At 46.4% G+C, this 25882-nt stretch overlaps 1 protein-coding gene across 1 annotated transcript in view; it reads left to right on the top strand.

Annotated features, from left to right (window-relative positions):
• The window catches only part of serpinc1 (serpin peptidase inhibitor, clade C (antithrombin), member 1), a 74161-nt gene extending 48561 nt beyond the window's left edge, over positions 1–25600 (top strand). The window contains exons 5-7 of the mRNA XM_070887478.1: positions 3457–3850; positions 4848–4912; positions 25418–25600. Of these exons, the coding sequence (XP_070743579.1) occupies positions 3457–3850; positions 4848–4912; positions 25418–25600 (642 nt within the window). The remainder of the gene's footprint in view (positions 1–3456; positions 3851–4847; positions 4913–25417) is intronic.
• The last annotated feature ends 282 nt before the right edge of the window (positions 25601–25882 follow it).

Here is a 25882-nt window from a genome sequence, read left to right as displayed (position 1 = left end):
CTATGGACCCAGAGCTGGAATGTGGGATTAGGCTGGATAGCTCCTTTTCGACCGGCACAGATACGATGGGCCGAACGGCTTCCTTCTGTGTCGTAATGTTCTATGATTCTATCGTAGGGATTATGGAGACATGGCTACAGAAAATTCAGGATTGGGAATGAAACAATGCAGGGTACAGGTTGTACCTCTCCAGTCCGAGACTCTCTCATCCGGAAGCATCCGTGGTTCGACATTACCCGAGGAAATGACGGGTTCATTTTTTTTAAAGTTTTCATCGGCTGCAATGGCTGCCATCAGTATGTTCGGCGATAGGCAGGGAGCGTCTGTCAGTCAGTGAGTGCGTGCATGGGTGCTGAGGGAGTCACCCAGAGGGTGGCCAGCATGCACTCACACAGACACAGGAACCCGGGCGCTGTCCACCGTTACCAGTAAGCGAGACCTCCCGTGGTTCGGGAAATTCTCTGTTCCGGCACCGGTCAGGTCACGAGGGTGCCGGACTGGAGAGGTACAACAGTACAACCTATCTAGAAAATATAAAGAGGGAAAAAGGAGAGGTGGAGTAACCCTGTACTTATTAGGGATAACATAATGGCAGTCGAGAAAAGTGATGTAGCTATCAGTAAGACAGAAATAGAATCCATGTGGATAGAGATAAAAGATAATAAAGGATCAATCACACTAATGGGGGTAGTCTACAGCCCACTAATAGTGGAAGGGAGGTGGAGGAAGAAATAAGCAAACAAATTAGGGAAATGAATGAAAAAACATAGAATAAATTTCAACTACCTTGATATTAATTGGATAGAGTGGGATAAGGGAATGGAGTTCCTACAATGTGTACAGGACTCCTTTCTAACCCACTATGTGAAAAGCCCCACAAGGGAGGATTCGCTATTGGATCTCGTAATGGGGAATTAACCAGAGCAGCTAAGAGAAGTACAAGCAGGGGAACATCTAGGCAATAGTGACCATAATATAATACAGATATAAGTATTATGAAGACCAAGGTAATAGTTTGGAGAAAAGTTGATTTTGAGGGGCTGAAAATAAAACATGGGAAAATAAAATGGACAACAATATTGACAAACAATGATGTAGAACAGCAATGGGAAACATTTAAAACTATGTTCAACAGAGTCCAAGAAAAATATATTCTGCTAAAAAAACGAGAACAAGCTAAACACTAATGAGACACCATCCATGAATAAAGCCGTAAGGGAACAATTGAGGGTAAGGAAAGAGGCATACATTAAGTACATGGGCAGTGGGGGAGAGCATGATAAGGGAGAAGACAAAGAGATTAGGAGAGAAGTAAAAAAAAAAACAATTAGGAAGGCAAAGAGGAACTATGAAATTAAATTATCAAGAAACATAAAACAAAATAGTAAAATATTTTACAGGCACATCAATATAAAAAGAAAAGTCAGGATGGGACTAGGACCACTAAGGGATAGACAGAATACTACCACAGGCAGCAATAGAGAGATGGAAGAAATATTAAATAATTACTTTGCTTCAGTGTTTACTAGGGATAGAATAGGTGAACATGACATTGAATGTTGAGATTAATAATGAGGTAACTGTATTTAAAATAAAAAGAGGAGATATATTAATAAACTAACCAAACTCAAAGAGGATAATACCCCTGGTCCAGACAGATTACATCTGTGCATTTTAAAAGAATCTAGGGAGGAGATAGCAGAGGCATTACTACACATGTAGTTTTATGCCAGAGTACTGGTGGATAGCTAACGTAATACCGATATTTAAGAAGGGAGATAGAACATGTCCAGAGAACTGTAGACCAATCAGCTTAATATCGGTGGTAGGAAAAATAATAGAATCCCTACTAAAGGAAAAAATAGAAGAACATCTAGAAACCAAAAATATAATGAATAGTCTGCATGGATTTCAAAAGGAAAAGTCTTGTATGACCAACCTAATTGAATTTTTTGAAGAGGTAACAGAGAGAGTAGAGAAGGGTAATGCAGTAGATGTAATTTATCTAGATTTTCAAAATGCCTTTGATAAGGAACCACATAATAGACTCATGAATAAGGTCAGAGAATGCAGAGTCAGAGGACAAATAGCAGAATGGATAGCTAGCTGGCTTCAAGACAGAAAGCAGAGAGTGGGGGTAAAGGGTAGCTATTCATAGTGGCAGAAGATGGGTAGTGGTGTTCCACAAGGATCAGTGCTGGGACCACTGTTGATAATTTATATTAACAATTTAGACTCTGGAATCAAAAACACAATTTCTAAATTTGTGGATGACACCAAATTGGATGGGGTGGGGGGGATAGACAATACTGAGGAGGACTGCAACAAATTACAGGAGGACATTAATAAACTTGCAGAATGGGCATATAATTGGCAAATTAATTTCAACTCAGATAAATGTGAGGTATTATATTTTCGTAGGAAGAATAGGGAAGTCACTTACTACTTGGAGGGTGCAAGTCTGGGTGGGGTAGAGGAACAAAGGGATCTGGGAGTACAAATACACCAATACTAAAAGTAGCACCACAGGTCAACAAAGCCATAAAAAGCAAACCAAGCATTAGGGTTTATTTCTAGAGGGTTGGAATTGAAAAGTAGGGAAGTTATGCTAAACTTCTATAGATCACACTTGGAGTACTGCGCACAATTCTGGTCACCATATTACAAAAAGGATATAGATACACTGGAGAAAGGGGGGAAAAGATTTACAAGGGTGAGGCCAGAACTGAGAGGTTGCAACTAAAAAGATTGAACAGGCTGGGTCTCTTTTCTCCTGAAAAGGGAAGGCTGAGGGGTGACCTGATAGAGGTCTTTAAAATTAGGAAAGGTTTTGATAGAGTGGATACAGAGAGAATGTTTCCACTTGTGGGGCCATCAATATAAGATAGTCACCAAGAAATCAAATGGGGAATTCAGAAGAAACTTCTTTATCCAGAGAGTGGTGAGAATGTGGAACTTGTTACCACAGGAGGCGGTTGAAGCAAATAGTGTAGATGTATTTAAGGGGCGGTTATAAGCATATGAGGGATAAGGGAATAGAGGGTTATGCTGATAGATTTAGATGAGGAAAGACGGGAGGCTCGAATGGAGCATAAACACTGGCATGGACTGGTTGGGCTGAATGGCCTTTTGTCTGTCCTGTATATCCGATGTAATGCCCTATTTTCATTGCCCCATCTTTGGTGGCCATGCCTTCAACTGCTCAGGCCCTAAACTCTGGAATTCCCTCCCTAAACCTCTCCACCTCTCTCCTCCATTAAGTTGCTCCTTAAATCTCTTTGACCAAGCTTTTGGTCATGTGTACTAATATCTCATTATGTGGCTTGTATGAAATTTTGTCTGCTCATACTCCTGTGAAGTGCCTTGGGACGTAAATGAGGCACTATATAAATGCAAGATATTGTTGGTAAAAACTTGAAAGACAGAGTTATCAAACATTTGAACCTGTTTGTGCAGGGCCTGTGGAAATCCATGTTTGAGAAGGAATTGACCTTGGAACGGGAATTCGAGAAGTCGGTTAACAGCCGCTGCCAGGTCCCGATGATGCAGCAACAGGCATTCTTCCGGTTTGGCTCATTCCCAGAAGACCAGGTGAAAGTGATCGAGCTCCCATACAAAGGGGACGATGTGTCCATGGTACTGATTCTCCCCACGGCAGAAGGGAACCTGGCGGATGTCGAGAGACAGCTGGGACACGAGAAGATCCTGGGATGGCTCAGCAAACTGAGTGTGAAGGACGTTGATCTCATGCTACCCCGCTTCCGCGTCGAAGACTCTTTCCGTCTGACCGACACGCTGCAGCAAATGGGCCTGGTGGACCTGTTCGATCCCGAGAAAGCTAATCTGCCAGGTTTGATAACAACTTTTCACAGTACTGCCTGCTGACTTGTATCCCAGACTGTCCCTCTACCCTCCATCTCCCACCCTTCCCGACGCCCAATCTCCCCGTCTCTCTCTCACCATGGCTCCCAATCTCCCCGCCTCCCTCCCTCCACATCTCCCTCTTTCCCAGTCTTCCCACCTCCCTTCCTCCCCATCTCACTTCCTCCCCATCTCCCTTCCTCCCCATCCCCCTTCCTCCCCATCCCCCTTCCTCCCCATCCCCCTTCCTCCCCATCCCCCTTCCTCCCCATCTCCCACTCTCCCCATCTCCCACTCGCCCCATCTCCCTCCCCCCCCCCCCCCACACACACATTAAGCCACTTCCCTTCCTCTTTCTACACTGTCACGCCGAAACCCCTTTGTCACCTCTAGACTCCACTACGCCAATGGCTTCCAATTCTCCACCTTCCACAACTCCAAGTTAGTCAAAGCTCTGCCACATGTAATCTATCCCACACCACATCCCACCATGGGGAAGTCCAGAACCAGGGGTCACAGTCTAAGGATAAGGGGTAAGCCATTTAGGACCGGGACTTCTTCACTCAGAGAATTGTGAACCTGTGGAATTCTCTACTACAGAAAGTTGTTGAGGCCAGTTCGTTAGATATATTCAAAAGGGAGTTAGATGTGGCCCTTACGGCTAAAGGGCTAAAGGGACCAAGGGGTATGGAGAGAAAGCAGGAGTGGGGTACTGAAGTTGCATGATCAGCCATGATCATTTGAATGGCGGTGCAGGCTCGAAGGGCCGAATGGCCTACTTCTGCACCTATTTTCTATGTTTCTATGCACACTGAGGCTCAGTGCCCGTTCAGACCAAGCTGGGTGCTTTATGCTTCACAGCAGTGAGTGAGATTTAGGAGCCCATGGATTGTGAGCTGCCCTGAACTACTGACTGCTCCTTTCTCCTTTTACAAGGCATCCGAAGTTGGCTGCGGAAAATGCTGAATGTGTTTTTTCTTTCACAGGGATAGGTGAAGGAGGACACGCTGACCTTTACGTCTCTGACGCATTTCATAAAGCCTTCTTGGAGGTATGATACAACCAACGGCGTTTCATCGCTTAGTTGCAAATGGACAGTTTTTTTTATGCTTACGATTGGTCTTTAGCGGGGGAAGGAACGGAAATAACTGCAGTGGAAAACATTTTGAAACATTTACGTATGCATGCGCCTGCTTTCTGTGTCACTCCACTTCAGGTTGTGTTTTTGGAACACTTTTCTGTCATTTTCTCCAGTATAAATTCTTATGTCCATAGTTAGGCCAAAACATGTCACGCTGTAATCCTACGTGCCCACCAGTAGGTGGCACTCTGATGCTCAGTTTTACGTCTTCCAGTACCTCAGCCTGTACTGCCCAGAAACTCTTAAACTTCCATTATCTCCCACCTTCGAATCCCACACCCATGCTGTACCTGCCCTGGGAGTGTTTGATGGGACAGTGTAGAGGGAGCTTTACTCTGTATTTAACCCGTGCTGTACCTGCCCTGGGAGTGTTTGATGGGACAGTGTAGAGGGAGCTTTACTCTGTATCTAACCCGTGCTGTACCTGCCCTGGGAGTGTTTGATGAGACAGTGTAGAGGGAGCTTTACTCTGTATCTAACCCGTGCTGTACCTGCCCTGGGAGTGTTTGATGGGACAGTGTAGAGGGAACTTTACTCTGTATCTAACCCATCCTGTACCTGCCCTGGGAGTGTTTGATGGGACAGTGTCATAAGAACATAAGAAATAGGAACAGGAGTAGTCCACTTGGCCCCTCGAGCCTGCTCCGCCATTCTATAAGACCACCTGTCATTCTTCTAAACGCCAATGAATATAGGCTGAATATTATATTCCATCTGCCAAATTTTTGCCCACTCACTTAGCCTGTCTATATCCCTTTGCAGATTCTTTGTGTCCTCCTCACAACTTGCTTTCCCACCCATCTTTGTATCATCAGCAAATTTGGCTACATTACACTCGGTCCCTTCATCCAAAACATTAATATAGATTGTAAATAATTGAGGCCCCAGCACCGATCCCTGTGGCACCCCACTAGTTACAGTTTGCCAACCAGAAAATGACCCATTTATTGCGACTCTCTGTTTTCTGTTAGTTAGCCAATCCTCTATCCATGCTAATATATTACCCCCAACCCCGTGAACTTTTATCTTGTGCGTAAACTTTTATCTGGCACCTTATTGAATGCCTTCTGGGAATCCAAATATATCACATCTACTCGTTCCCCCTTATCCACCCTGCTCGTTGCATCCTCAAAGAACTCCAGCAAATGTGTCAAACATGATTTCCCTTTCATAAAACCATGCTGACTCTGCTTAACTGAATTATGCTTTTCCAAATGTCCTGCTATTGCTTCCTTAATAATGGACTCCAGCATTTTCCCAATGACAGATGTTAGGCTAACTGGTCTATAGTTTCCTGCTTTCTGTCTGTCTCCTTTTTTAAATAGGGGCGTTACATTTGTGGCTTTCCAATCTGCTGGGACCGCCCCAGAATCCAGGGAATGTTGGTAAATTACAACCAATGCATCACTATCTCTGCAGCCACTTCTTTTAAGACCCTAGGAAGCAAGCCATCAGGTCCAGGGGACTTGTCCGCCTTTAGTCCCATTATGTTACCGACTACTTTTTCTTTAGTGATAATGATTGTTTTAAGTTCCTCCCTCCCTATTGCCCCTTGATTATCCATTATTGGGATTTTTTAGTGTCCTCTACCGTGAAGACCGATACAAAATATTTGTTCAAAGTCTCTGCCATTTCCTGTTCCCCATTATTAATTCCCCAGTCTCATCCTCTGGGGGCCAACATTTACTTTAATATTTTATATACCTGTAGAAACTCTTACTATCTGTTTTTATATTTCTTGCCAGTTTATTTTCATAATCTATTTTCCCTCTCTTTATTTTTTTTGCTGGTTTTTAACTGTTTCGCAATTCTCTGGCCTCCCACTAGACTTAGCCACTTTGTATGCCCTTGTTTTCAATTTGATATCATCCTTTATTTCCTTAGTTAGCCACGGATGGTTATGCCTTCTCTTATAGTCTTTCCTTCTCATTGGGATATATTTTTGTTGCGAGTTATGAAATATCTCCTGAAATGTCTGCCACTGCTCATCAACCGTCCCACTCTTTAATCTATTTTCCCAGTCAACTTTAGCCAACTCTGTCCTCATACCTTTGTAGTCTCCTTTATTTAAGCTTAGGACACTGGCTTGCGATCCAACTTTCTCACACTCCAACTGAATTTGAAATTCAACCATGCTATGATCACTCTTTTCTAGAGGATCCTTTACGAGGAGATCATTTATTATTCATGTCTCATTACACAGTACCAGATCTAAGATAGCCTGTTGCCTGCTTTGTTTTAGAAACATAGAAAATAGGTGCAGGAGTAGGCCATTCGGCCCTTTGAGCCTGCACCGCCATTCAACAAGATCATGGCTGATCACCCACCCCAGCACCTCCCCCCGCACACCCCCTCCACACCCCCCCGACCCCCCCAGCAACAAGGACCACATCCAACTCCCTCCCGAACACGTCCAATGAACTGGCATCAACAACTCTCCGTGGCAGGGAACCCCACAGGCCAACAACTCCCCGAGTGAAGAAGTCTCTCCCAATCCCAGCCCCAAACAGCCCACCCCCCATCCCAAGAGCGTGCCCCCCCCCCCCCGGCTCCGGACCCACCCAACACCGGGAACACCCCCCCCCCCCACCACCGCACCCAACTCTCCCCGTCCCGTCAGAATCCTTCCCAAATGCCGAACACCCCCGGATATCGAGCCCCCAGCCCCGGCCACCCCGGAGCCACACCTCCGCGACGCCAAACACACCACATCCACCAACCGCCATCTGCGCAGTCAACCCATTCACCCCACTCTGAACACTCCCTGCACAGAGCCCCCAGGCCCGCCCCTCCAACACACTTCACCCCCCCCCCAGACCTCCGCTGCAATGTGGTCCCTCCTGTCCCCCACCCTGGGTTTCTACGCCTCCCACCTCCACCACTCTCCCCTCCATCCCCCGCCCCCATCTCCCCTCATCTTCCCTCTGCCTCCCTGCACAAGCTCCCATCTTGGGGGCGGTAACCTTCTGGGGCAGGGAATTTCAGCCCCCAGCGTGGAAGTCCTGCTCCCGCCGCAGAATTGGCCTTACCACCCCTCAATGGAAGCGGAGTGCAATTTCCCACACGCCACTTCGTTTGGGGGCAGTTACCGGGACACGACTGGATGCTCCTATAAGAACATAAGAATTAGGAACAGGAGTAGGCCATCTAGCCCCTCGAGCCTGCTCCGCCATTCAACAAGATCATGACTGATCTGGCCGTGGACTCAGCTCCACTTAACCGCCCTCCCCCCGTAACCCTTAATTCCCTTATTGGTTAAAAATCTATCTATCTGTGACTTGAACACATTCAATGAGCTAGTCTCAACTGCTTCCTTGGGCAGAGAATTCCACAGATTCACAACCCTCTGGGAGAAGAAATTCCCTCTCAACTCGGTTTTAAATTGGCTCCTCCGTATTTTGAGGCTGTGCCCCCTAGTTCTAGTCTCCCCTACCAGTGGAAACAACCTCTCTGCCTCTATCTTGTCTATCCCTTGCATGACTTTAAATGTTTCTATAAGATCACCCCTCATCCTTCTGAACTCCAACGAGTAAAGACCCAGTCTACTCAATCTATCATCATAAGGTAACCCCCTCATTTCTGGAATCAGCCTAGTGAATCATCTTTGTACCTTCCTTAAGTAAGGTGACCAAAACTGCACGCAGTACTCCAGGTGCGGCCTTACCAATACCTTATACAGTTGCAGCAGGACCTCCCTGCTTTTGTACTCCATCCCTCTCGCAATGAAAGCCAACATTCCATTCGCCTTCCTGATTACCTGCTGCACCTGCAAACTAACTTTTTGGGATTCTTGCACAAGGACCCCCAGGTCCCTCTGCACCTCAGCATGTTGTAATTTCTCCCCATTCAAATAATATTCCCTTTTACTGTTTTTTTTCCCAAGGTGGATGACCTCACATTTTCCGACATTGTATTCCATCTGCCAAACCTTAGCCCATTCGCTTAACCTATCCAAATCTCCTTGCAGCCTCTCTGAATCCTCTACACAACCCGCTTTCCCACTAATCTTAGTGTCATCTGCAAATTTTGTTGCACTACACTCTGTCCCCTCTTCCAGGTCATCTATGTATATTGTAAACAGTTGTGGTCCCAGCACTGATTCTTGTGGCACACCACTAACCACCGATTTCCAACCCGAAAAGGACCCATTTATCCCGACTCTCTGCTTTCTGTTCGCCAGCCAATTCTCCATCCATGCTAATACATTTCCTCTGACGTCGCGTAACTTTATCTTCTGCAGTAACCTTTTGTGTGGCACCTTATCGAATGCCTTTTGGAAATCTAAATACACCACATCCATCAGTACACCTCTATCCACCATGCTCGTTATATCCTCAAAGAATTCCAGTAAATTAGTTAAACATGATTTCCCCTTCATGAATCCATGCTGCGTCTGCTTGATTGCACTATTCCTATCTAGATGTCCCGCTATTTCTTCCTTAATGATAGTTTCAAGCATTTTCCCCACTACAGATGTTAAACTAACCGGCCTATAGTTACCTGCCTTTTGCCTGCCCCCTTTTTTAAACAGAGGCGTTACATTAGCTGCTTTCCAATCTGCTGGTACCTCCCCAGAGTCCAGAGAATTTTGGTAGATTATAACGAATGCATCTGCTATAACTTCCGCCATCTCTTTTAATACCCTGGGATGCATTTCATCAGGACCAGGGGACTTGTCTACCTTGAGTCCCATTAGCCTGTCCAGCACTACCCCGCCTAGTGATAGTGATTGTCTCAAGGTCCTCCCTTCCCACATTCCTGTGGCCTGCAATTTTTGGCATGGTTTTTGTGTCTTCCACTGTGAAGACCGAAGCAAAATAATTGTTTAAGGTCTCAGCCATTTCCACATTTCCCATTATTAAATCCCCCTTTTCATCTTCTAAGGGACCAACATTTACTTTAGTCACTCTTTTCCGTTTTATATATCGGTAAAAGCTTTTACTATCTGTTTTTATGTTTTGTGCAAGTTTACCTTCGTAATCTATCTTCCCTTTCTTTATTGCTTTTTTAGTCATTCTTTGCTGTTGCTTAAAATTTTCCCAATCCTCTAGTTTCCCACTAACCTTGAACACCTTATATGCATTGGTCTTTGATTTTATACTCTCCTTTATTTCCTTGGTTATCCACGGTTGGTTATCCCTTCTCTTGCCGCCCTTCTTTTTCACTGGAATATATTTTTGTTGCGCACTATGAAAGAGCTCCTTAAAAGTCCTCCACTGTTCCTCAATTGTGCCACCGTTTAGTCTTTGTTTCCAGTCTACTTTAGCCAACTCTGCCCTCATCCCACTGTAGTCCCCTTTGTTTAAGCATAGTACGCTCGTTTCTGACACAACTTCCTCACCCTCAATCTGTATTACAAATTCAACCATACTGTGATCACTCATTCCGAGAGGATCTTTTACTAGGAGATCGTTTATTTTTCCTGTCTCATTACACAGGACCAGATCTAAGATGGCTTGCTCCCTTGTAGGTTCTGTTACATACTGTTCTAAGAAACAATCCCGTATGCATTCTATGAATTCCTCCTCCAGGCTACCCCGTGCGATTTGATTTGACCAATCGATATGTAGGTTAAAATCTCCCATGACTCCTGCCGATCCTTTTTCACATGCCTCCATTATTCCCTTGATTATTGCCCGCCCCACCGTGAAGTTATTATTTGGGGGCCTATAAACTACGCCGACCAGTGACTTTTTCCCCTTACTATCTCTAATCTCCACCCACAATGATTCAACATTTTGTTCATTGGAGCCAATATCATCCCTCACAACTGCCCTGATATCATCTTTGATTAACAGAGCTACCCCACCTCCTTTCCCTTCTTGTCTATCTTTCTGAATCGTCAGATACCCCTGTATGTTTAATTCCCAGTCTTGGGCACCCTGCAACCATGTCTCTGTAATGGCTATCAGATCATACCCATTTAAATCTATTTGTGCCGTCAACTTATCTATTTTGTTACGAATGCTGCGTGCATTCAGATAAAGAGCTTTTAATTTTTTTTTTACCATTATTCCTGCTTTGACCCCACTTTCTGATACAATCTCATGTTTATACATTCTGTCCCTGGCACGCTCTGGTTTCATTTCCCCCAGTGCTACCCTGCTCTATTACCTTCTCCTTGTTCTTTGACTTTTTTAATTTCCGCTCACCTGAACCCCCCACCCTCTCTACAGCCCGAGTTGTTTGATTCACCAGGACACTTCTCCCAGCACAGTCTAATTGGAGCCCGTCCCAACAGAACAGCTCCCTCATACTCCAGTACTGGTGCCAGTGCCCCATAAATTGAAACCCATTTCTCCCACACCAGTCTTTGAGCCACGTGTTTAACTCTCTGATCTTATTTACCCAATGCAAATTTGCTCATGGCTCAGGTAGGAATCCAGAGATTATTACCTTTGTGGTTCTGCTTTTTAATTTGGCCCCTAGCTGCTCATACTCTCTCAGGAGGACCTCTTTCTTTGTCCTATCTATGTCGTTGTACCCACATGGACAACAACTGGATCTTCTCGCTCCCACTCCAAGTTCCTCTCCAGCCCCGAGGAGATGTCCTTAACTCTGGCAACACAGCCTTCGGGACTCACGCTCTTGGCCCCTACCACTACAATGTTTCTTTTTACTCCCCCCACTTGAATGGCCTTCTGTACTACGGTGCTGTGGTCAGTTTGTTCATCCTCCCTACAGTCCCTCTTCTCGTCCATACAGGGAGAAAGAGTCTCGTACCTGTTAGACAATTGCAAGGGTTGAGGCTCCTCCAATGCTAATTCGTGGGTCCCCATACCTGCCTCACTCATAGTCACACCCTCCTGTCCCTGACCGCAGACCACATTTGAATTAATTAATCTAAGGGGTGTGACTGCCTCCTGCAACAGAGCATCCAGGTAACTCTCCCCCTCCCTGATTGCAGCTTGGACTCCAGCTCATCAACACAGAGCCGAAGTTCCTCAAGCTGCAGATACTTTCTGCAAATGTGGCTGTGATGGACCTCAATGGTGTCCACCAGCTCCCACATATTGCAGCAGTGACACATCGCCTGCCCTAGAGATGAAGATTTACTCTATATCTAGCATATCCTGTGCCTGCCCTGGGAGTGTTTGATGGGACAGTGTAGAGGAGCTTTACTCTTTATCGAACTCATGCTGTACCTGCCCTGGGAGTGTTTGATGGGACTCTGTAGAGGGAGTTTTACTCTGTATCTCACCCGTGCAGCACATGCCCTGGGAGTGTTTGATGGGACAGCGTAGAGGGAGCTTTACTCTGTATCTAACCCGTACTGTACCTGCCCTGGAAGTGTTTGATGGGACAGTGTAGAGGGAGCTTTACTCTGTATCTAACCCGTGCTGAACGTGCCCTGGGAGTGTTTGATGGGACAGTGTAGAGGAAGCTTTACTTTGTATCTAACTCGTGCTGTACCTGCCCTGGGAGTGTTTGATAGGACTGTGTAGATGGAGTTTTACTCTGTATCTAACCCCGTGCTGTACCTGCCCTGGGAGTGTTTGATGGGACAGTGTAGAGGCCGCTTTACTCTGTATCTAACCCGTGCTGTACCTGCCCTGGGAGTGTTTGATGGACAGTGTAGAGGGAGCTTTACTCTGTATCTAATCCATGCTGTACGTGCCCTGGGAGTGTTTGATGCGGCAGTGTAGAGGGAGCTTTACTCTGTATCTAACCCCATGCTGTACCTGCCGTGGGAGTGTTTGATGGGACAGTGTAGAAGAAGCTTAACTCTGTATCTAACCCCACGCTGTACCTGCCGTGGGAGTGTTTGAAGGGACAGTGTAGAGGCTATGTTACTCTGCATCTAACCCGTGCTGTACCTGCCCTGGGAGTGTTTGATCGGACAGTGTAGAGGGAGCTTTACTCTGTATCGAACCCATGCTGTGCCTGGCCTGTGAGTAGTTGATGGGACTGTGTAGAGGGAGTTTTACTCTATCTAACCCGTGCTGTATGTGCCCTGGGAGTGTTTGATGGGACAGCGTAGAGGGAGCTTTACTCTGTATCTAACTCCGTGCTGTACCTGCCCTGGGAGTGTTTGATGGGACAGTGTAGAGGGAGTTTTACTCTGTATCTAACCCGTGCTGTACGTGCCCTGGGAGTGTTTGATGGGACAGCGTAGAGGAAGCTTTACTCTGTATCTAACCCCGTGCTGTACCTGCCCTGGGAGTGTTTGATGGGACAGTGTAGAGGGAGCTTTACTCTGTATCTAACCCGTGCTGTACCTGCCCTGGGAGTGTTTGATGGGACAGCGTAGAGGGAGCTTTACTCTGTATCTAACCCCATGCTGTACGTGCCCTGGGAGTGTTTGATGGGACAGTGTAGAGGGAGCTTTACTCTGTATCTAACCCGTGCTGTACGTGCCCTGGGAGTGTTTGATGGGACAGCGTAGAGGCAGCTTTACTCTCTATCTAACCCTGTGCTGTACCTGCCGTGGGAGTGTTTGATGGGACAGTGTTGAGGGAGCTTTACTCTGTATCTAACCCGTGCTGTACCTGCCCTGGGAGTGTTTGATGGGACAGCGTAGAGGCAGCTTTACTCTCTATCTAACCCTGTGCTGTACCTGCCGTGGGAGTGTTTGATGGGACAGTGTAGAGGGAGTTTTACTCTGTATCTAACCCGTGCTGTACGTGCCCTGGGAGTGTTTGATGGGACAGCGTAGAGGCAGCTTTACTCTCTATCTAACCTGTGCTGTACCTGCCCTGGGAGTGTTTGATGGGACAGTGTAGATGGAGCTTTACTCTGTATCTAACCCATGCTGTACCTGCCGTGGGAGTGCTGCAGTGTAGAGGGAGCTTTACTCTGTTTCTAACCCCGTGCTGTACCTGCCCTGGGAGTGTTTGATGGGACAGTGAAGAGGCTATGTTACTCTGCATCTAAGCTGTGCTGTACCTGCCCTGGGAGTGTTTGATGGGACAGTGTAGAGGGAGTTTTATTCTGTATCTAACCCGTGCTGTACGTGCCCTGGGAGTGTTTGGTGTTACAGCGTAGAGGGAGCTTTACTCTGTATCTAACCATCTAACCTGTGCTTAACCTGCCCTGGGAGTGTTTGATGAGACAGTGAAGAGGGAGATTTACTCTGTATCTAACCCATGCTGTACCAGCCCTTCGAGTGTTTGATGGGACTGTGTAGAGGGAGCTTTACTCTGTATCTAACCCGTGCTGTACCTGCCCTGGGAGTGTTTGATGGGAGTGTAGAGGTTGCCTCAATGCAAGGAGTATGCTGAGAATGACATCAGTATCACGTGTAGTGAGTTGGTCTTACCGCAGGAGAAGGGTCCACAGCCAGATAGGGAATGGAAGACCAGCAGGAAGAGTAGTGCAAGGAAGGTAGTGCAGGGGTCCCCTGTGGTCATCCCCCTGCAAAACAGATACACCGCTTTGAGTACTGTTGAGGGGGGATGACTCATCAGGGGAGGGCAGCAGCAGCCAAGTTCATGGCACCGTGGCTGGCTCTGCTGCACAGGAGGGCAGGAAAAAGAGAGGGAGCGCGATAGTGATAGGGGATTCAATGGTGAGGGGAATAGATAGGCGTTTCTGCGGCCGCAACCGAGACTCCAGGATGGTATGTTGCCTCCCTGGTGCAAGGGTCAAGGATGTCTCGGAGCGGGTACAGGACATTCTGAAATGGGAGGGAGAACAGCCAGTTGTCGTGGTGCACATTGGTACCAACGACATAGGTAAAAAAAGGGATGAGGACCTACGAAACGAATTGAAGGAGCTAGGAGCTAAATTAAAAAGTAGGACCTCAAAAGTAGTAATCTCGGGATTGCTACCAGTGCCACGTGCTAGTCAAAGTAGGAATCGCAGGATAGCGCAGATGAATACGTGGCTTGAGCAGTGGTGCAGCAGGGAGGGATTCAAATTCCTGGGGCATTGGAACCGGTTCTGGGGGAGGTGGGACCAGTACAAACCGGACGGTCTGCACCTGGGCAGGACCGGAACCAATGTCCTAGGGAGAGTGTTTGCTAGTGCTGTTGGGGAGGAGTTAAACTAATATGGCAGGGGGATGGGAACCAATGCAGGGAGACAGAGGGAGACAAAAAGGAGGCAAAAGCAAAAGACAGAAAGGAGATGAGGAAAAGTGGAGGGCAGAGAAACCCAAGGCAAAGAACAAAAAGGGCCACTGTACAGCAAAATTCTAAAAGGACAAAGGATGTTAAAAAAACAAGCCTGAAGGCTTTGTGTCTTAATGCAAGGAGTATCCGCAATAAGGTGGATGAATTAACTGTGCAAATAGATGTTAACAAATATGATGTGATTGGGATTACGGAGACGTGGCTCCAGGATGATCAGGGCTGGGAACTCAGCATCCAGGGGTATTCAACATTCAGGAAGGATAGAATAAAAGGAAAAGGAGGTGGTGTAGCATTGCTGGTTAACGAGGAGATTAATGCAATAGTTAGGAAAGACATTAGCTTGGATGATGTGGAATCTATATGGGTACAGCTGCAGAACACCAAAGGGCAAAAAACGTTAGTGGGAGTTGTGTACAGCCCTCCAAACAGTAGTAGTGATGTTGGGGAGGGCATCAAACAGGAAATTAGGGATGCATGCAATAAAGGTGCAGCAGTTATAATGGGTGACTTTAATATGCACATAGATTGGGCTAGCCAAACTGGAAGCAATACGGTGGAGGAGGATTTCCTGGAGTGCATAAGGGATGGTTTTCTAGACCAATATGTCGAGGAACCAACTAGGGGGGAGGCCATCTTAGACTGGGTGTTGTGTAATGAGAGAGGATTAATTAGCAATCTCATTGTGCGAGGCCCCTTGAGGAAGAGTGACCATAATATGGTGGAATTCTGCATTAGGATGGAGAATAAACAGTTAATTCAGAGACCATGGTCCAGAACTTAAAGAAGGGTAACTTTGAAGGTATGAGGCGTGAATTGGCTAGGATAGATTGGCGAATGATACTTAAGGGGTTGACTGTGGATGGGCAATGGCAGACATTTAGAGACCGCATGGATGAATTATAACAATTGTACATTCCTGTCTGGCGTAAAAATAAAAAAGGGAAGGTGGCTCAACCGTGGCTATCTAGGGAAATCAGGGATAGTATTAAAGCCAAGGAAGTGGCATACAAATTGGCCAGAAATAGCAGCGAACCCAGGGACTGGGAGAAATTTAGAACTCAGCAGAGGAGGACAAAGGGTTTGATTAGGGCAGGGAAAATGGAGTACGAGAAGAAGCTTGCAGGGAACATTAAGGCGGATTGCAAAAGTTTCTATAGGTATGTAAAGAGAAAAAGGTTAGTAAAGACAAACGTAGGTCCCCTGCAGTCAGAATCAGGGGAAGTCATAACGGGGAACAAAGAAATGGCAGACCAATTGAACAAGTACTTTGGTTCGGTATTCACTAAGGAGGACACAAACAACCTTCCGGATATAAAAGGGGTCAGAGGGTCTAGTAAGGAGGAGGAACTGAGGGAAATCTTTATTAGTCTGGAAATTGTGTTGGGGAAATTGATGGGGTTGAAGGCCGATAAATCCCCAGGACCTGATGGACTGCATCCCAGAGTACTTAAGGAGGTGGCCTTGGAAATAGCGGATGCATTGACAGTCATTTTCCAACATTCCATTGACTCTGGATCAGTTCCTATCGAGTGGAGGGTAGCCAATGTAACCCCACTTTTTAAAAAAGGAGGGAGAGAGATAGACCGGTCAGCCTGACCTCAGTAGTGGGTAAAATGATGGAATCAATTATTAAGGATGTCATAGCAGTGCATTTGGAAAGAGGTGCCATGATAGGTCCAAGTCAGCATGGATTTGTGAAAGGGAAATCATGCTTGACAAATCTTCTGGAATTTTTTGAGGATGTTTCCAGTAAAGTGGACAAAGGAGAACCAGTTGATGTGGTATATTTGGACTTTCAGAAGGATTTCGACAAGGTCCCACACAAGAGATTAATGTGCAAAGTTAAAGCACATGGGATTGGGGATAGTGTGCTGACGTGGATTGAGAACTAGTTGTCAGACAGGAAGCAAAGAGTAGGAGTAAATGGGTACTTTTCAGAATGGCAGGCAGTGACTAATGGGGTACTGCAAGGTTCTGTGCTGGGGCCCCAGCTGTTTACATTGTACATTAATGATTTAGACGAGGGGATTAAATGTAGTATCTCCAAATTTGCGGATGACACCAAGTTGGGTGGCAGTGTGAGCTGCGAGGAGGATGCTATGAGGCTGCAGAGTGACTTGGATAGGTTAGGTGAGTGGGCAAATGAATGGCAGATGAAGTATAATGTGGATAAATGTGAGGTTATCCACTTTGGTGGTAAAAACAGAGAGACAGACTATTATCTGAATGGTGACAGATTAGGAAAAGGGAAGGTGCAACGAGACCTGGGTGTCATGGTACATCAGTCATTGAAGGTTGGCATGCAGGTACAGCAGACGGTTAAGAAAGCAAATGGCATGTTGGCCTTCATAGCGAGGGGATTTGAGTACAGGGGCAGGGAGGTGTTGCTACAGTTGTACAGGGCCTTGGTGAGGCCACACCTGGAGTATTGTGTACAGTTTTGGTCTCCTAACTTGAGGAAGGACATTCTTGCTATTGAGGGAGTGCAGCGAAGATTCACCAGACTGATTCCCGGGATGGTGGGACTAACCTATCAAGAAAGACTGGACCAACTGGGCTTGTATTCACTGGAGTTCAGAAGAATGAGAGGGGACCTCATAGAAATGTTTAAAATTCTGATGGGTTTAGACAGGTTAGATGCAGGAAGAATGTTCCCAATGTTGGGGAAGTCCAGAACCAGGGGTCATAGTCTAAGGATAAGGGGTAAGCCATTTAGGACCAAGGTGAGGAGAAACTTCTTCACCCAGAGAGTGGTGAACCTGTGGAATTCTCTACCACAGAAAGTAGTTGAGGCCAATTCACTAAATATATTCAAAAGGGAGTTAGATGAAGTCCTTACTACTCGGGGGATCAAGGGGTATGGCGAGAATGCAGGAAGGGGGTACTGAAGTTTCATGTTCAGCCATGAACTCATTGAATGGCGGTGCAGGCTAGAAGGGCTGAATGGCCTGCTCCTGCACCTATTTTCTATGTTTCTATGTTTCTCTTCGGAACCCAGGAGAGGGCTCTGAGCTAGTTAGAGTGGGTGAGAGCTCAGATGAACAGGACCCCAAGAAAGAATGCAAAAGGCAGGAGGCAACAGAGGAGTAGCACTGGGGTAAGTAAACCACAAGGTGATAGGAAGGGACAATATGTATGAATATAAAGGGGCTGCAGGAGGGGTCTAAACTAAAAATCATGGTTTAAAAACTAGTATTAAAACACTCTACCTAAACGCACGCAGCATTCGAAATAAAGTAAATGAGTTGACGGCACAAATCATTACAAATGGGTATGATTTGGTGGCCATTACAGAAACATGGTTGTGGGGGGGCGGGGGGGTAGTGCCAAGACATGTAATTAAACATACAGGGGTATCTGACGATTCGGAAGGATAGACAAGAAGGGAAAGGAGGTGGGGTAGCTCTGTTAATAAACGATGATATCAGGGCAGTTGTGAGAGACGATATTGGCTCTAATGAACAAAATGTTGAATCATTGTGGGTGGAGATTAGAGATAGTAAGGGGAAAAAGTCACTGGTGGGCGTAGTTTATAGGCCCCCAAATAATAACTTCACGGTGGGGCGGGCAATAATCAAGGGAATAATGGAGGCATGTGAAAAAGGAACGGCAGTAATCATGGGGGATTTTAACCTGCATATCGATTGATCAAATCAAATCGCACGGGGTAGCCTTGAGGAGGAATTCATAGAATGCATACGGGATTGTTTCTTAGAATAGTATGTGACAGAACCTACAAGGGAGCAAGCTATCTTAGATCTGGTCCTGTGTAATGAGACAGGAATAATAAACGATCTCCTAGTAAAAGATCCTCTCGGAATGAGTGATCACAGTATGGTTGAATTTGTAATACAGATTGAGGGTGAGGAAGTAGTGTCTCAAACGAGCGTACTATGCTTAAACAAAGGGGACTACAGTGGGATGAGGGCAGAGTTGGCTAAAGTAGACGAAACACAGACTAAACGGTGGCACAATTGAGGAACAGTGGAGGACTTTTAAGGAGCTTTTTCATAGAACTCAACAAAAATATATTCCGTGAAAAAAAAGGGCGGTAAGAGAAGAGATAACCAGCCGTGGATAACCAAGGAAATAAAGGAGAGTATCAAATTAAAAACCAATGCGTATAAGGTGGCCAAGGTTAGTGGGAAACTAGAAGATTGGGAAAATTTTAAACGACATCAAAGAATGACTAAGAAAGCAATAAAGAAAGGAAAGATAGATTACAAAAGTAAACTTGCGCAAAACATAAAAACAGATAGTAAAAGCTTTTACAGATATATAAAACGGAAAAGAGTGACTAAAGTAAATGTTGGTCCCTTAGAAGAGAAGATGAGAAGGGGGATTTAATAATGGGAAATGTGGAAATGGCTGAGACCTTAAACAATTATTTTGCTTCGGTCTTCACAGTGGAAGACACAAAAACCATGCCAAAAATTGCTGGTCACGGGAATGTGGGAAGGGAGGACCTTGAGATAATCACTATCACTAGGGGGGTAGTGCTGAATAGGCTAATGGGACTCAAGGTAGACAAGTCCCCTGGTCCTGATGAAATGCATCCCAGGGTATTAAAAGAGATGGCGGAAGTTATAGCAGATGCATTCGTTATAATCTACCAAAATTCTCTGGACTCTGGGGAGGTACCAGCGGATTGGAAAGCAGCTAATGTAACGCCTCTGTTTAAAAAAGGTGTCAGATAAAAGGCAGGTAACTATAGGCCGGTTAGTTTAACCTCTGTAGTGGGGAAAATGCTTGAAGCTATCATTAAGGAAGGAATAGCGGGACATCTAGTTAGGAATAGTGCAATCAAGCAGACGCAGCATGGATTCATGAAGGGGAAATCATGTTTAACTCATTTACTGGAATTCTTTGAGGATGTTACGAGCATGGTGGATAGAGATGTACCGATGGATGTGGTGTATTTAGATTTCCAAAAGGCATTCGATAAGGTGCCACACAAAAGGTTACTGCAGAAGATAAAGGTATGCGGATTCAGAGGAAATGTATTAGCATGGATAGAGAATTGGCTGGCTAACAAAAAGCAGAGAGTCGGGATAAATGGGTCCTTTTCGGGTTGGAAATCGGTGGTTAGTGGTGTGCCACAGGGATCTGTGCTGGGACCACAACTGTTTACAATATACATAGATGACCTGGAAGAGGGGACAGAGTGTAGTGTAACAAAATTTGCAGATGACACAAAAATTAGTGGGAAAGCGGGTTATGTAGAGGACACAGAGAGGCTGCAAAGAGATTTAGATAGGTTAAGCGAATGGGCGAAGGTTTGGCAGATGGAATACAATGTCGGAAAATGTGAGGTCATCCACCTTGGAAAAAAAAACAGTAAAAGGGAATATTATTTGAATGGGGAGAAATTACAACATGCTGCGGTGCAGAGGGACCTGGGGGTCCTTGTGCATGAAACTCTTTTTGGGAATAAATAAAAAACATTAAACCTTGCCCCCCCGATCTGGGGGAAACACCAAACATTTACAGGTCCTTGTGCATGAATCCCAAAAAGTTAGTTTGCAGGTGCAGCAAGTAATCAGGAAGGCGAATGCAATGTTGGCCTTCATTGCGAGAGGGATGGAGTACAAAAGCAGGGAGATCCTGCTGCAACTGTATAGGGTATTAGTGAGGCCGCACTTGGAGTACTGCGTGTAGTTTTGGTCACCTTACTTAAGGAAGGATATACTAGCTTTGGAGGGGGTACAGAGACGATTCACGAGGCTGATTCCGGAGATGAGAGGGTTACCTTATGATGATAGATTGAGTAGACTGGGTCTTTACTCGTTGGAGTTCAGAAGGATGAGTGGTGATCTTATAGAAACATTTAAAATAATGAAAGGGAATCGACAAGATAGAGGCAGAGAGGTTGTTTCCACTGGTCGGTGTCGAAATCTCGACCTCCGAAAAGAATGACTCCGACACTTACAGCTCCGGCAGAAGTTTCTTTTATTTACTTGCTATCAAGGGGCAGGTCACACTCAGTCAAGGGCTAAGTGAACACCTCCGCAATGGTACAGTTTCACAAGATATTTATACAGTAAAACCCAAGTTCTGGCCTCTCCCTGTGTATTGGCTCCGTCTCATAGTCAGTGAATACAGATAAAGAGTTAATTACTACATCCTTGTCCTGACATGGTTTCCAGATATTTCCTTTTGTCAGGGTTATTAGTTGGCCAGCCGGCCATTACTCCATGAGAGTGAGGTAATGAGCTATTACCTGTCTTGCATTGTGTCAGGATTGTTCAGTTTCCTAGTCAGTTATCTTTTTACATCAAATGGATGAGGCCTCTACAAGAGATAATGGCTGATGGTTTGAGTACTTCGAAAAGGGTGGGGTGGCATGAAACTTGTCGTATAGACAATAGGAGAGCACCATGGGGGGGAGGGGGGGCGGTACTTGTCTCAGCATGACTTGTCTCCTAGCTGTCTGATGGCCATCAGCCATCTCAAACCAGGTTTAGCTGTTTATGCAAGCTGACTGCTAAAATGCAGAAATTTCTGGAAGGACCAGGACTCCATTTTGTTATATATATATTGCAAAGGGCACACAAATACCGTATGGTATCAGCTTAGATAAAAATACATTTCCACATCGGGGAGACTAGATCTAGGGGCACAGCCTCAAAATACGGGGGAGCCAATTTAAAACGAGTTGGGAAGGAATTTCTTCTCCCAGAGGGTTCTGAATCTGTGGAATTCTCTGCCCAAGGAAGCAGTTGAGGCTAGTCACAGATAGATAGATTTTTAACCAATAAGGGAATTAAGGGTTACGGGGAGCGGGCGGGTAAGTGGAGCTGAGTCCACGGCCAGATCAGCCATGATCTTGTTGAATGGCGGAGCAGGCTCGAGGGGCTAGATGGCCTACTCCTGTTCCTAATTATTTTGTTTACTCTGTATCTAGCCTCGTGCTGTACCTGCCCTGGGAGTGTTTGATGGGACAGTGTACAGGGAGCTTTACTCTGTATCTAACCCGTGCTGTACCTGCCCTGGGAGTGTTTGATGGGACAGTGTAGAGGGAGCTTTACTCTGTATCAAACCTGTGCTGTACCAGCCCTGGGAGTGTTTGATGGGACAGTGTAGAGGGAGCTTTACTCTGCATCAAACCTGTGCTGTACCAGCCCTGGGAGTGTTTGATGACACAGTATAGAGGGAGCTTTACTCTGTATCTAACCCGTGTTGTACCTGCCCTGGGAGTGTTTGATGGGACAGTGTAGAGGGAGATTTACTCTGTATCTAGCCTCGTGCTGTACATGTCCTGGGAGTAGTTGATGGGACAGTGTAGAGGCAGCTTAACTCTGTATCTAACTCGTGCTGTACCTGCCCTGGGAGTGTTTGATGGGGTTGTATAGAGGGAGCTTTACTCTGTATCTAACCTGTGTTGTACCTGCCCCGGGAGTGTTTAATGGGACAGTGTAGAGGGAGCTTTATTCTGTATCAAACCTATACTGTACCAGCCCTGGGAGTGTTTGATGAGACAATGTAGCGGAAGCTTTACTCTGTATCTAACCCGTGCTGTGCCTGCCCTGGGAGTAGTTGATGGGACAGTGTAGAGGGAGCTTTACTCTGTATCTAACCTCGTGCTGTACCTGCCGTGGGAGTGTTTGACGGGTTAGTGTAGAGGGATCTTTATTCTGTATCTAACCCCGTGCTGTACCTGCCCTGGGAGTGTTTGGTGGGACAGTGTAGAGGGAGCTTTACTCTGTATCTAACCCGTGCTGTACCTGCACTGGGAGTGTTTGGTGGGACAGTGTAGAGGGAGCTTTACTCTGTATCTAACCCGTGCTGTACCTGCCCTGGGAGTGTTTGATGGGACAGTGTAGAGGGAGCTTTACTCTGTATCTAACCCCGTGCTGTACCTGCCCTGGGAGTGTTTGATGGGACAGTGTAGAGGGAGCTTTACTCAGTATCTAACCCGTGCTGTACCTGCCCTGGGAGTGTTTGATGGGACAGTGTAGAGGGAGTTTTATTCTGTATCTAACCCGTGCTGTACCTGCCCTGGGAGTGTTTGATGGGACAGTGTAGAGGGAGCTTTACTCTGTATCTAACCCGTGCTGTACCTGCCCTGGGAGTGTTTGATGGGACAGTGTAGAGGGAGCTTTACTCTGTATCTAACCCCGTGCTGTACCTGCCCTGGGAGTGTTTGATGGGACAGTGTAGAGGGAGCTTTACTCTGTATCTAACCCCGTGCTGTACCTGCCCTGGGAGTGTTTGATGGGACAGTGTAGAGGGAGCTTTACTCTGTATCTAACCCCGTGCTGTACCTGCCCTGGGAGTGTTAGATGGGACAGTGTAGAGGGAGCTGTACTCTGTATCTAACTCCGTGCTGTACCTGCCCTGGGAGTGTTTGATGGGACAGTGTGGAGGGAGCTTTACTCTGTATCTAACCCCGTGCTGTACCTGCCCTGGGAGTGTTTGATGGGACAGTGTAGAGGGAGCTTTACTCTGTATCTAACCCCGTGCTGTACCTGCACTGGGAGAGTTTGATGGGACAGTGTAGAGGGAACTTTACTCTGTATCTAACCCGTGCTGTACCTGCCCTGGGAGTGTTTGATGACACAGTGTAGAGGGAACTTTACTCTGTATCTAACCCGTGCTGTACCTGCCCTGGGAGTGTTTGATGGGACAGTGTAGAGGGAACTTTACTCTGTATCTAACCCGTGCTGTACCTGCCCTGGGAGTGTTTGATGGGACAGTGTAGAGGGAGCTTTACTCTGTATCTAACCCGTGCTGTACCTGCCCTGGGAGTGTTTGATGGGACAGTGTAGAGGGAGCTTTACTCTGTATCTAACCCGTGCTGTACCTGCCCTGGGAGTGTTTGATGGGACAGTATAGAGGGAACTTTACTCTGTATCTAACCCGTGCTGTACCTGCCCTGGGAGTGTTTGATGGGACAGTGTAGAGGGAGCTTTACTCTGTATCTAACCCGTGCTGTACCTGCCCTGGGAGTGTTTGATGGGACAGTATAGAGGGAACTTTACTCTGTATCTAACCCGTGCTGTACCTGGCCTGGGAGTTTGATGGGTTAGTGTAGAGGGAGCTTTACTCTGTATCTAACCCGTGCTGTACCTGCCCTGGGAGTTTGATGGGACAGTGTAGAGGGAGCTTTACTCTGTATCTAACCCTGTGCTGTACCTGCACTGGGAGAGTTTGATGGGACAGTGTAGAGGGAACTTTACTCTGTATCTAACCCGTGCTGTACCTGCCCTGGGAGTGTTTGATGACACAGTGTAGAGGGAACTTTACTCTGTATCTAACCCGTGCTGTACCTGCCCTGGGAGTGTTTGATGGGACAGTGTAGAGGGAGCTTTACTCTGTATCTAACCCGTGCTGTACCTGCCCTGGGAGTGTTTGATGGGACAGTATAGAGGGAACTTTACTCTGTATCTAACCCGTGCTGTACCTGCCCTGGGAGTTTGATGGGTTAGTGTAGAGGGAGCTTTACTCTGTATCTAACCCGTGCTGTACCTGCCCTGGGAGTGTTTGATGGGACAGTATAGAGGGAACTTTACTCTGTATCTAACCCGTGCTGTACCTGCCCTGGGAGTTTGATGGGACAGTGTAGAGGGAACTTTACTCAGTATCTAACCCCATGCTGTACCTGCCCTGGGAGTTTGATGGGACAGTGTAGAGGGAGCTTAACTCTGCATCTAACCCGTGCTGTACCTGCCCTGGCAGTGTTTGATGGGTTAGTGTAGAGGGAGCTTTACTCTGTATCTAACACATGCTGTACCTGCCCTGGGAGTGTTTGATGTGACAGTATAGAGGGAGCTTTACTCAGTATCTAACCCGTGCTGTACCTGCCCTGGGAGTTTGATGGGACAGTGTAGAGGGAGCTTTACTCAGTATCTAACACATGCTGTACCTGCCCTGGGAGTTTGATGGGACAGTGTAGAGGGAGCTTTACTCTGTATCTAACCCATGCTGTACCTGCCCTGGGAGTGTTTGATGACACAGTGTAGAGGGAGCTTTACTCAGTATCTAACCCCCTGTACCTGCCCTGGTAGTGTTTGATGACACAGTGTAGAGGGAACTTTACTCTGTATCTAACCCCGTGCTGTACCTGCCCTGGGAGTGTTTGATGGGACAGTGTAGAGGGAGCTTTACTCAGTATCTAACCCCCTGTAACTGTCCTGGGAGTGTTTGATAGGACAGTGTAGAGGGAACTTTACTCAGTATCTAACCCCCTGTACCTGCCCTGGGAGTGTTTGATGGGACAGTGTAGAGGGAACTTTACTCAGTATCTAACCCCCTGTACCTGCCCTGGGAGTTTGATGGGTTAGTGTAGAAGCTATGTTTCTCTGTTTCGGATCGGCTTGACATATGGGGCTTTGCTCGTCAGGTGAACGAGGAAGGCAGTGAAGCTGCGGCAACCACGGCGGTGATGCTGATGGGTCGGTCGCTGCGGCACAGCCAGGAGGTCTTCAACGCCAACCGGCCGTTCATCCTGCTGATTCGAGAAGTTGCCATCAACGCCATCATCTTCATGGGGAGAATATCTGACCCGTGTGTCGTTTCACAGTGAGCAGGGGGTGAATCATATCATCGCTACGGCAATAATAAAAACTCAATTATGTGTTTCTGGTTTGTTATCTTCTTAAAAGAAATAAAGAAAGACAGACTTGTATTTATATCACGTTTTTCACATCAGGCCATCCCAAAGAGCCTTACAGCCAATTAAGTACTTTTGAAGTACAGACACTGTTGTAATGTTGCCAGTTCATGCACAGCAAGCTCCCACAAACAGCAATGTGATAATGACCAGATAAAGTTTTAGTGACGTTGATTGAAAGATAAATATTAGCCC

The sequence above is a fragment of the Pristiophorus japonicus genome, chromosome 8, assembly GCF_044704955.1.
Source record: "Pristiophorus japonicus isolate sPriJap1 chromosome 8, sPriJap1.hap1, whole genome shotgun sequence".
NCBI lineage: Eukaryota > Metazoa > Chordata > Chondrichthyes > Pristiophoridae > Pristiophorus > Pristiophorus japonicus.
This window is presented reverse-complemented; position numbering and strand designations above follow the sequence as displayed.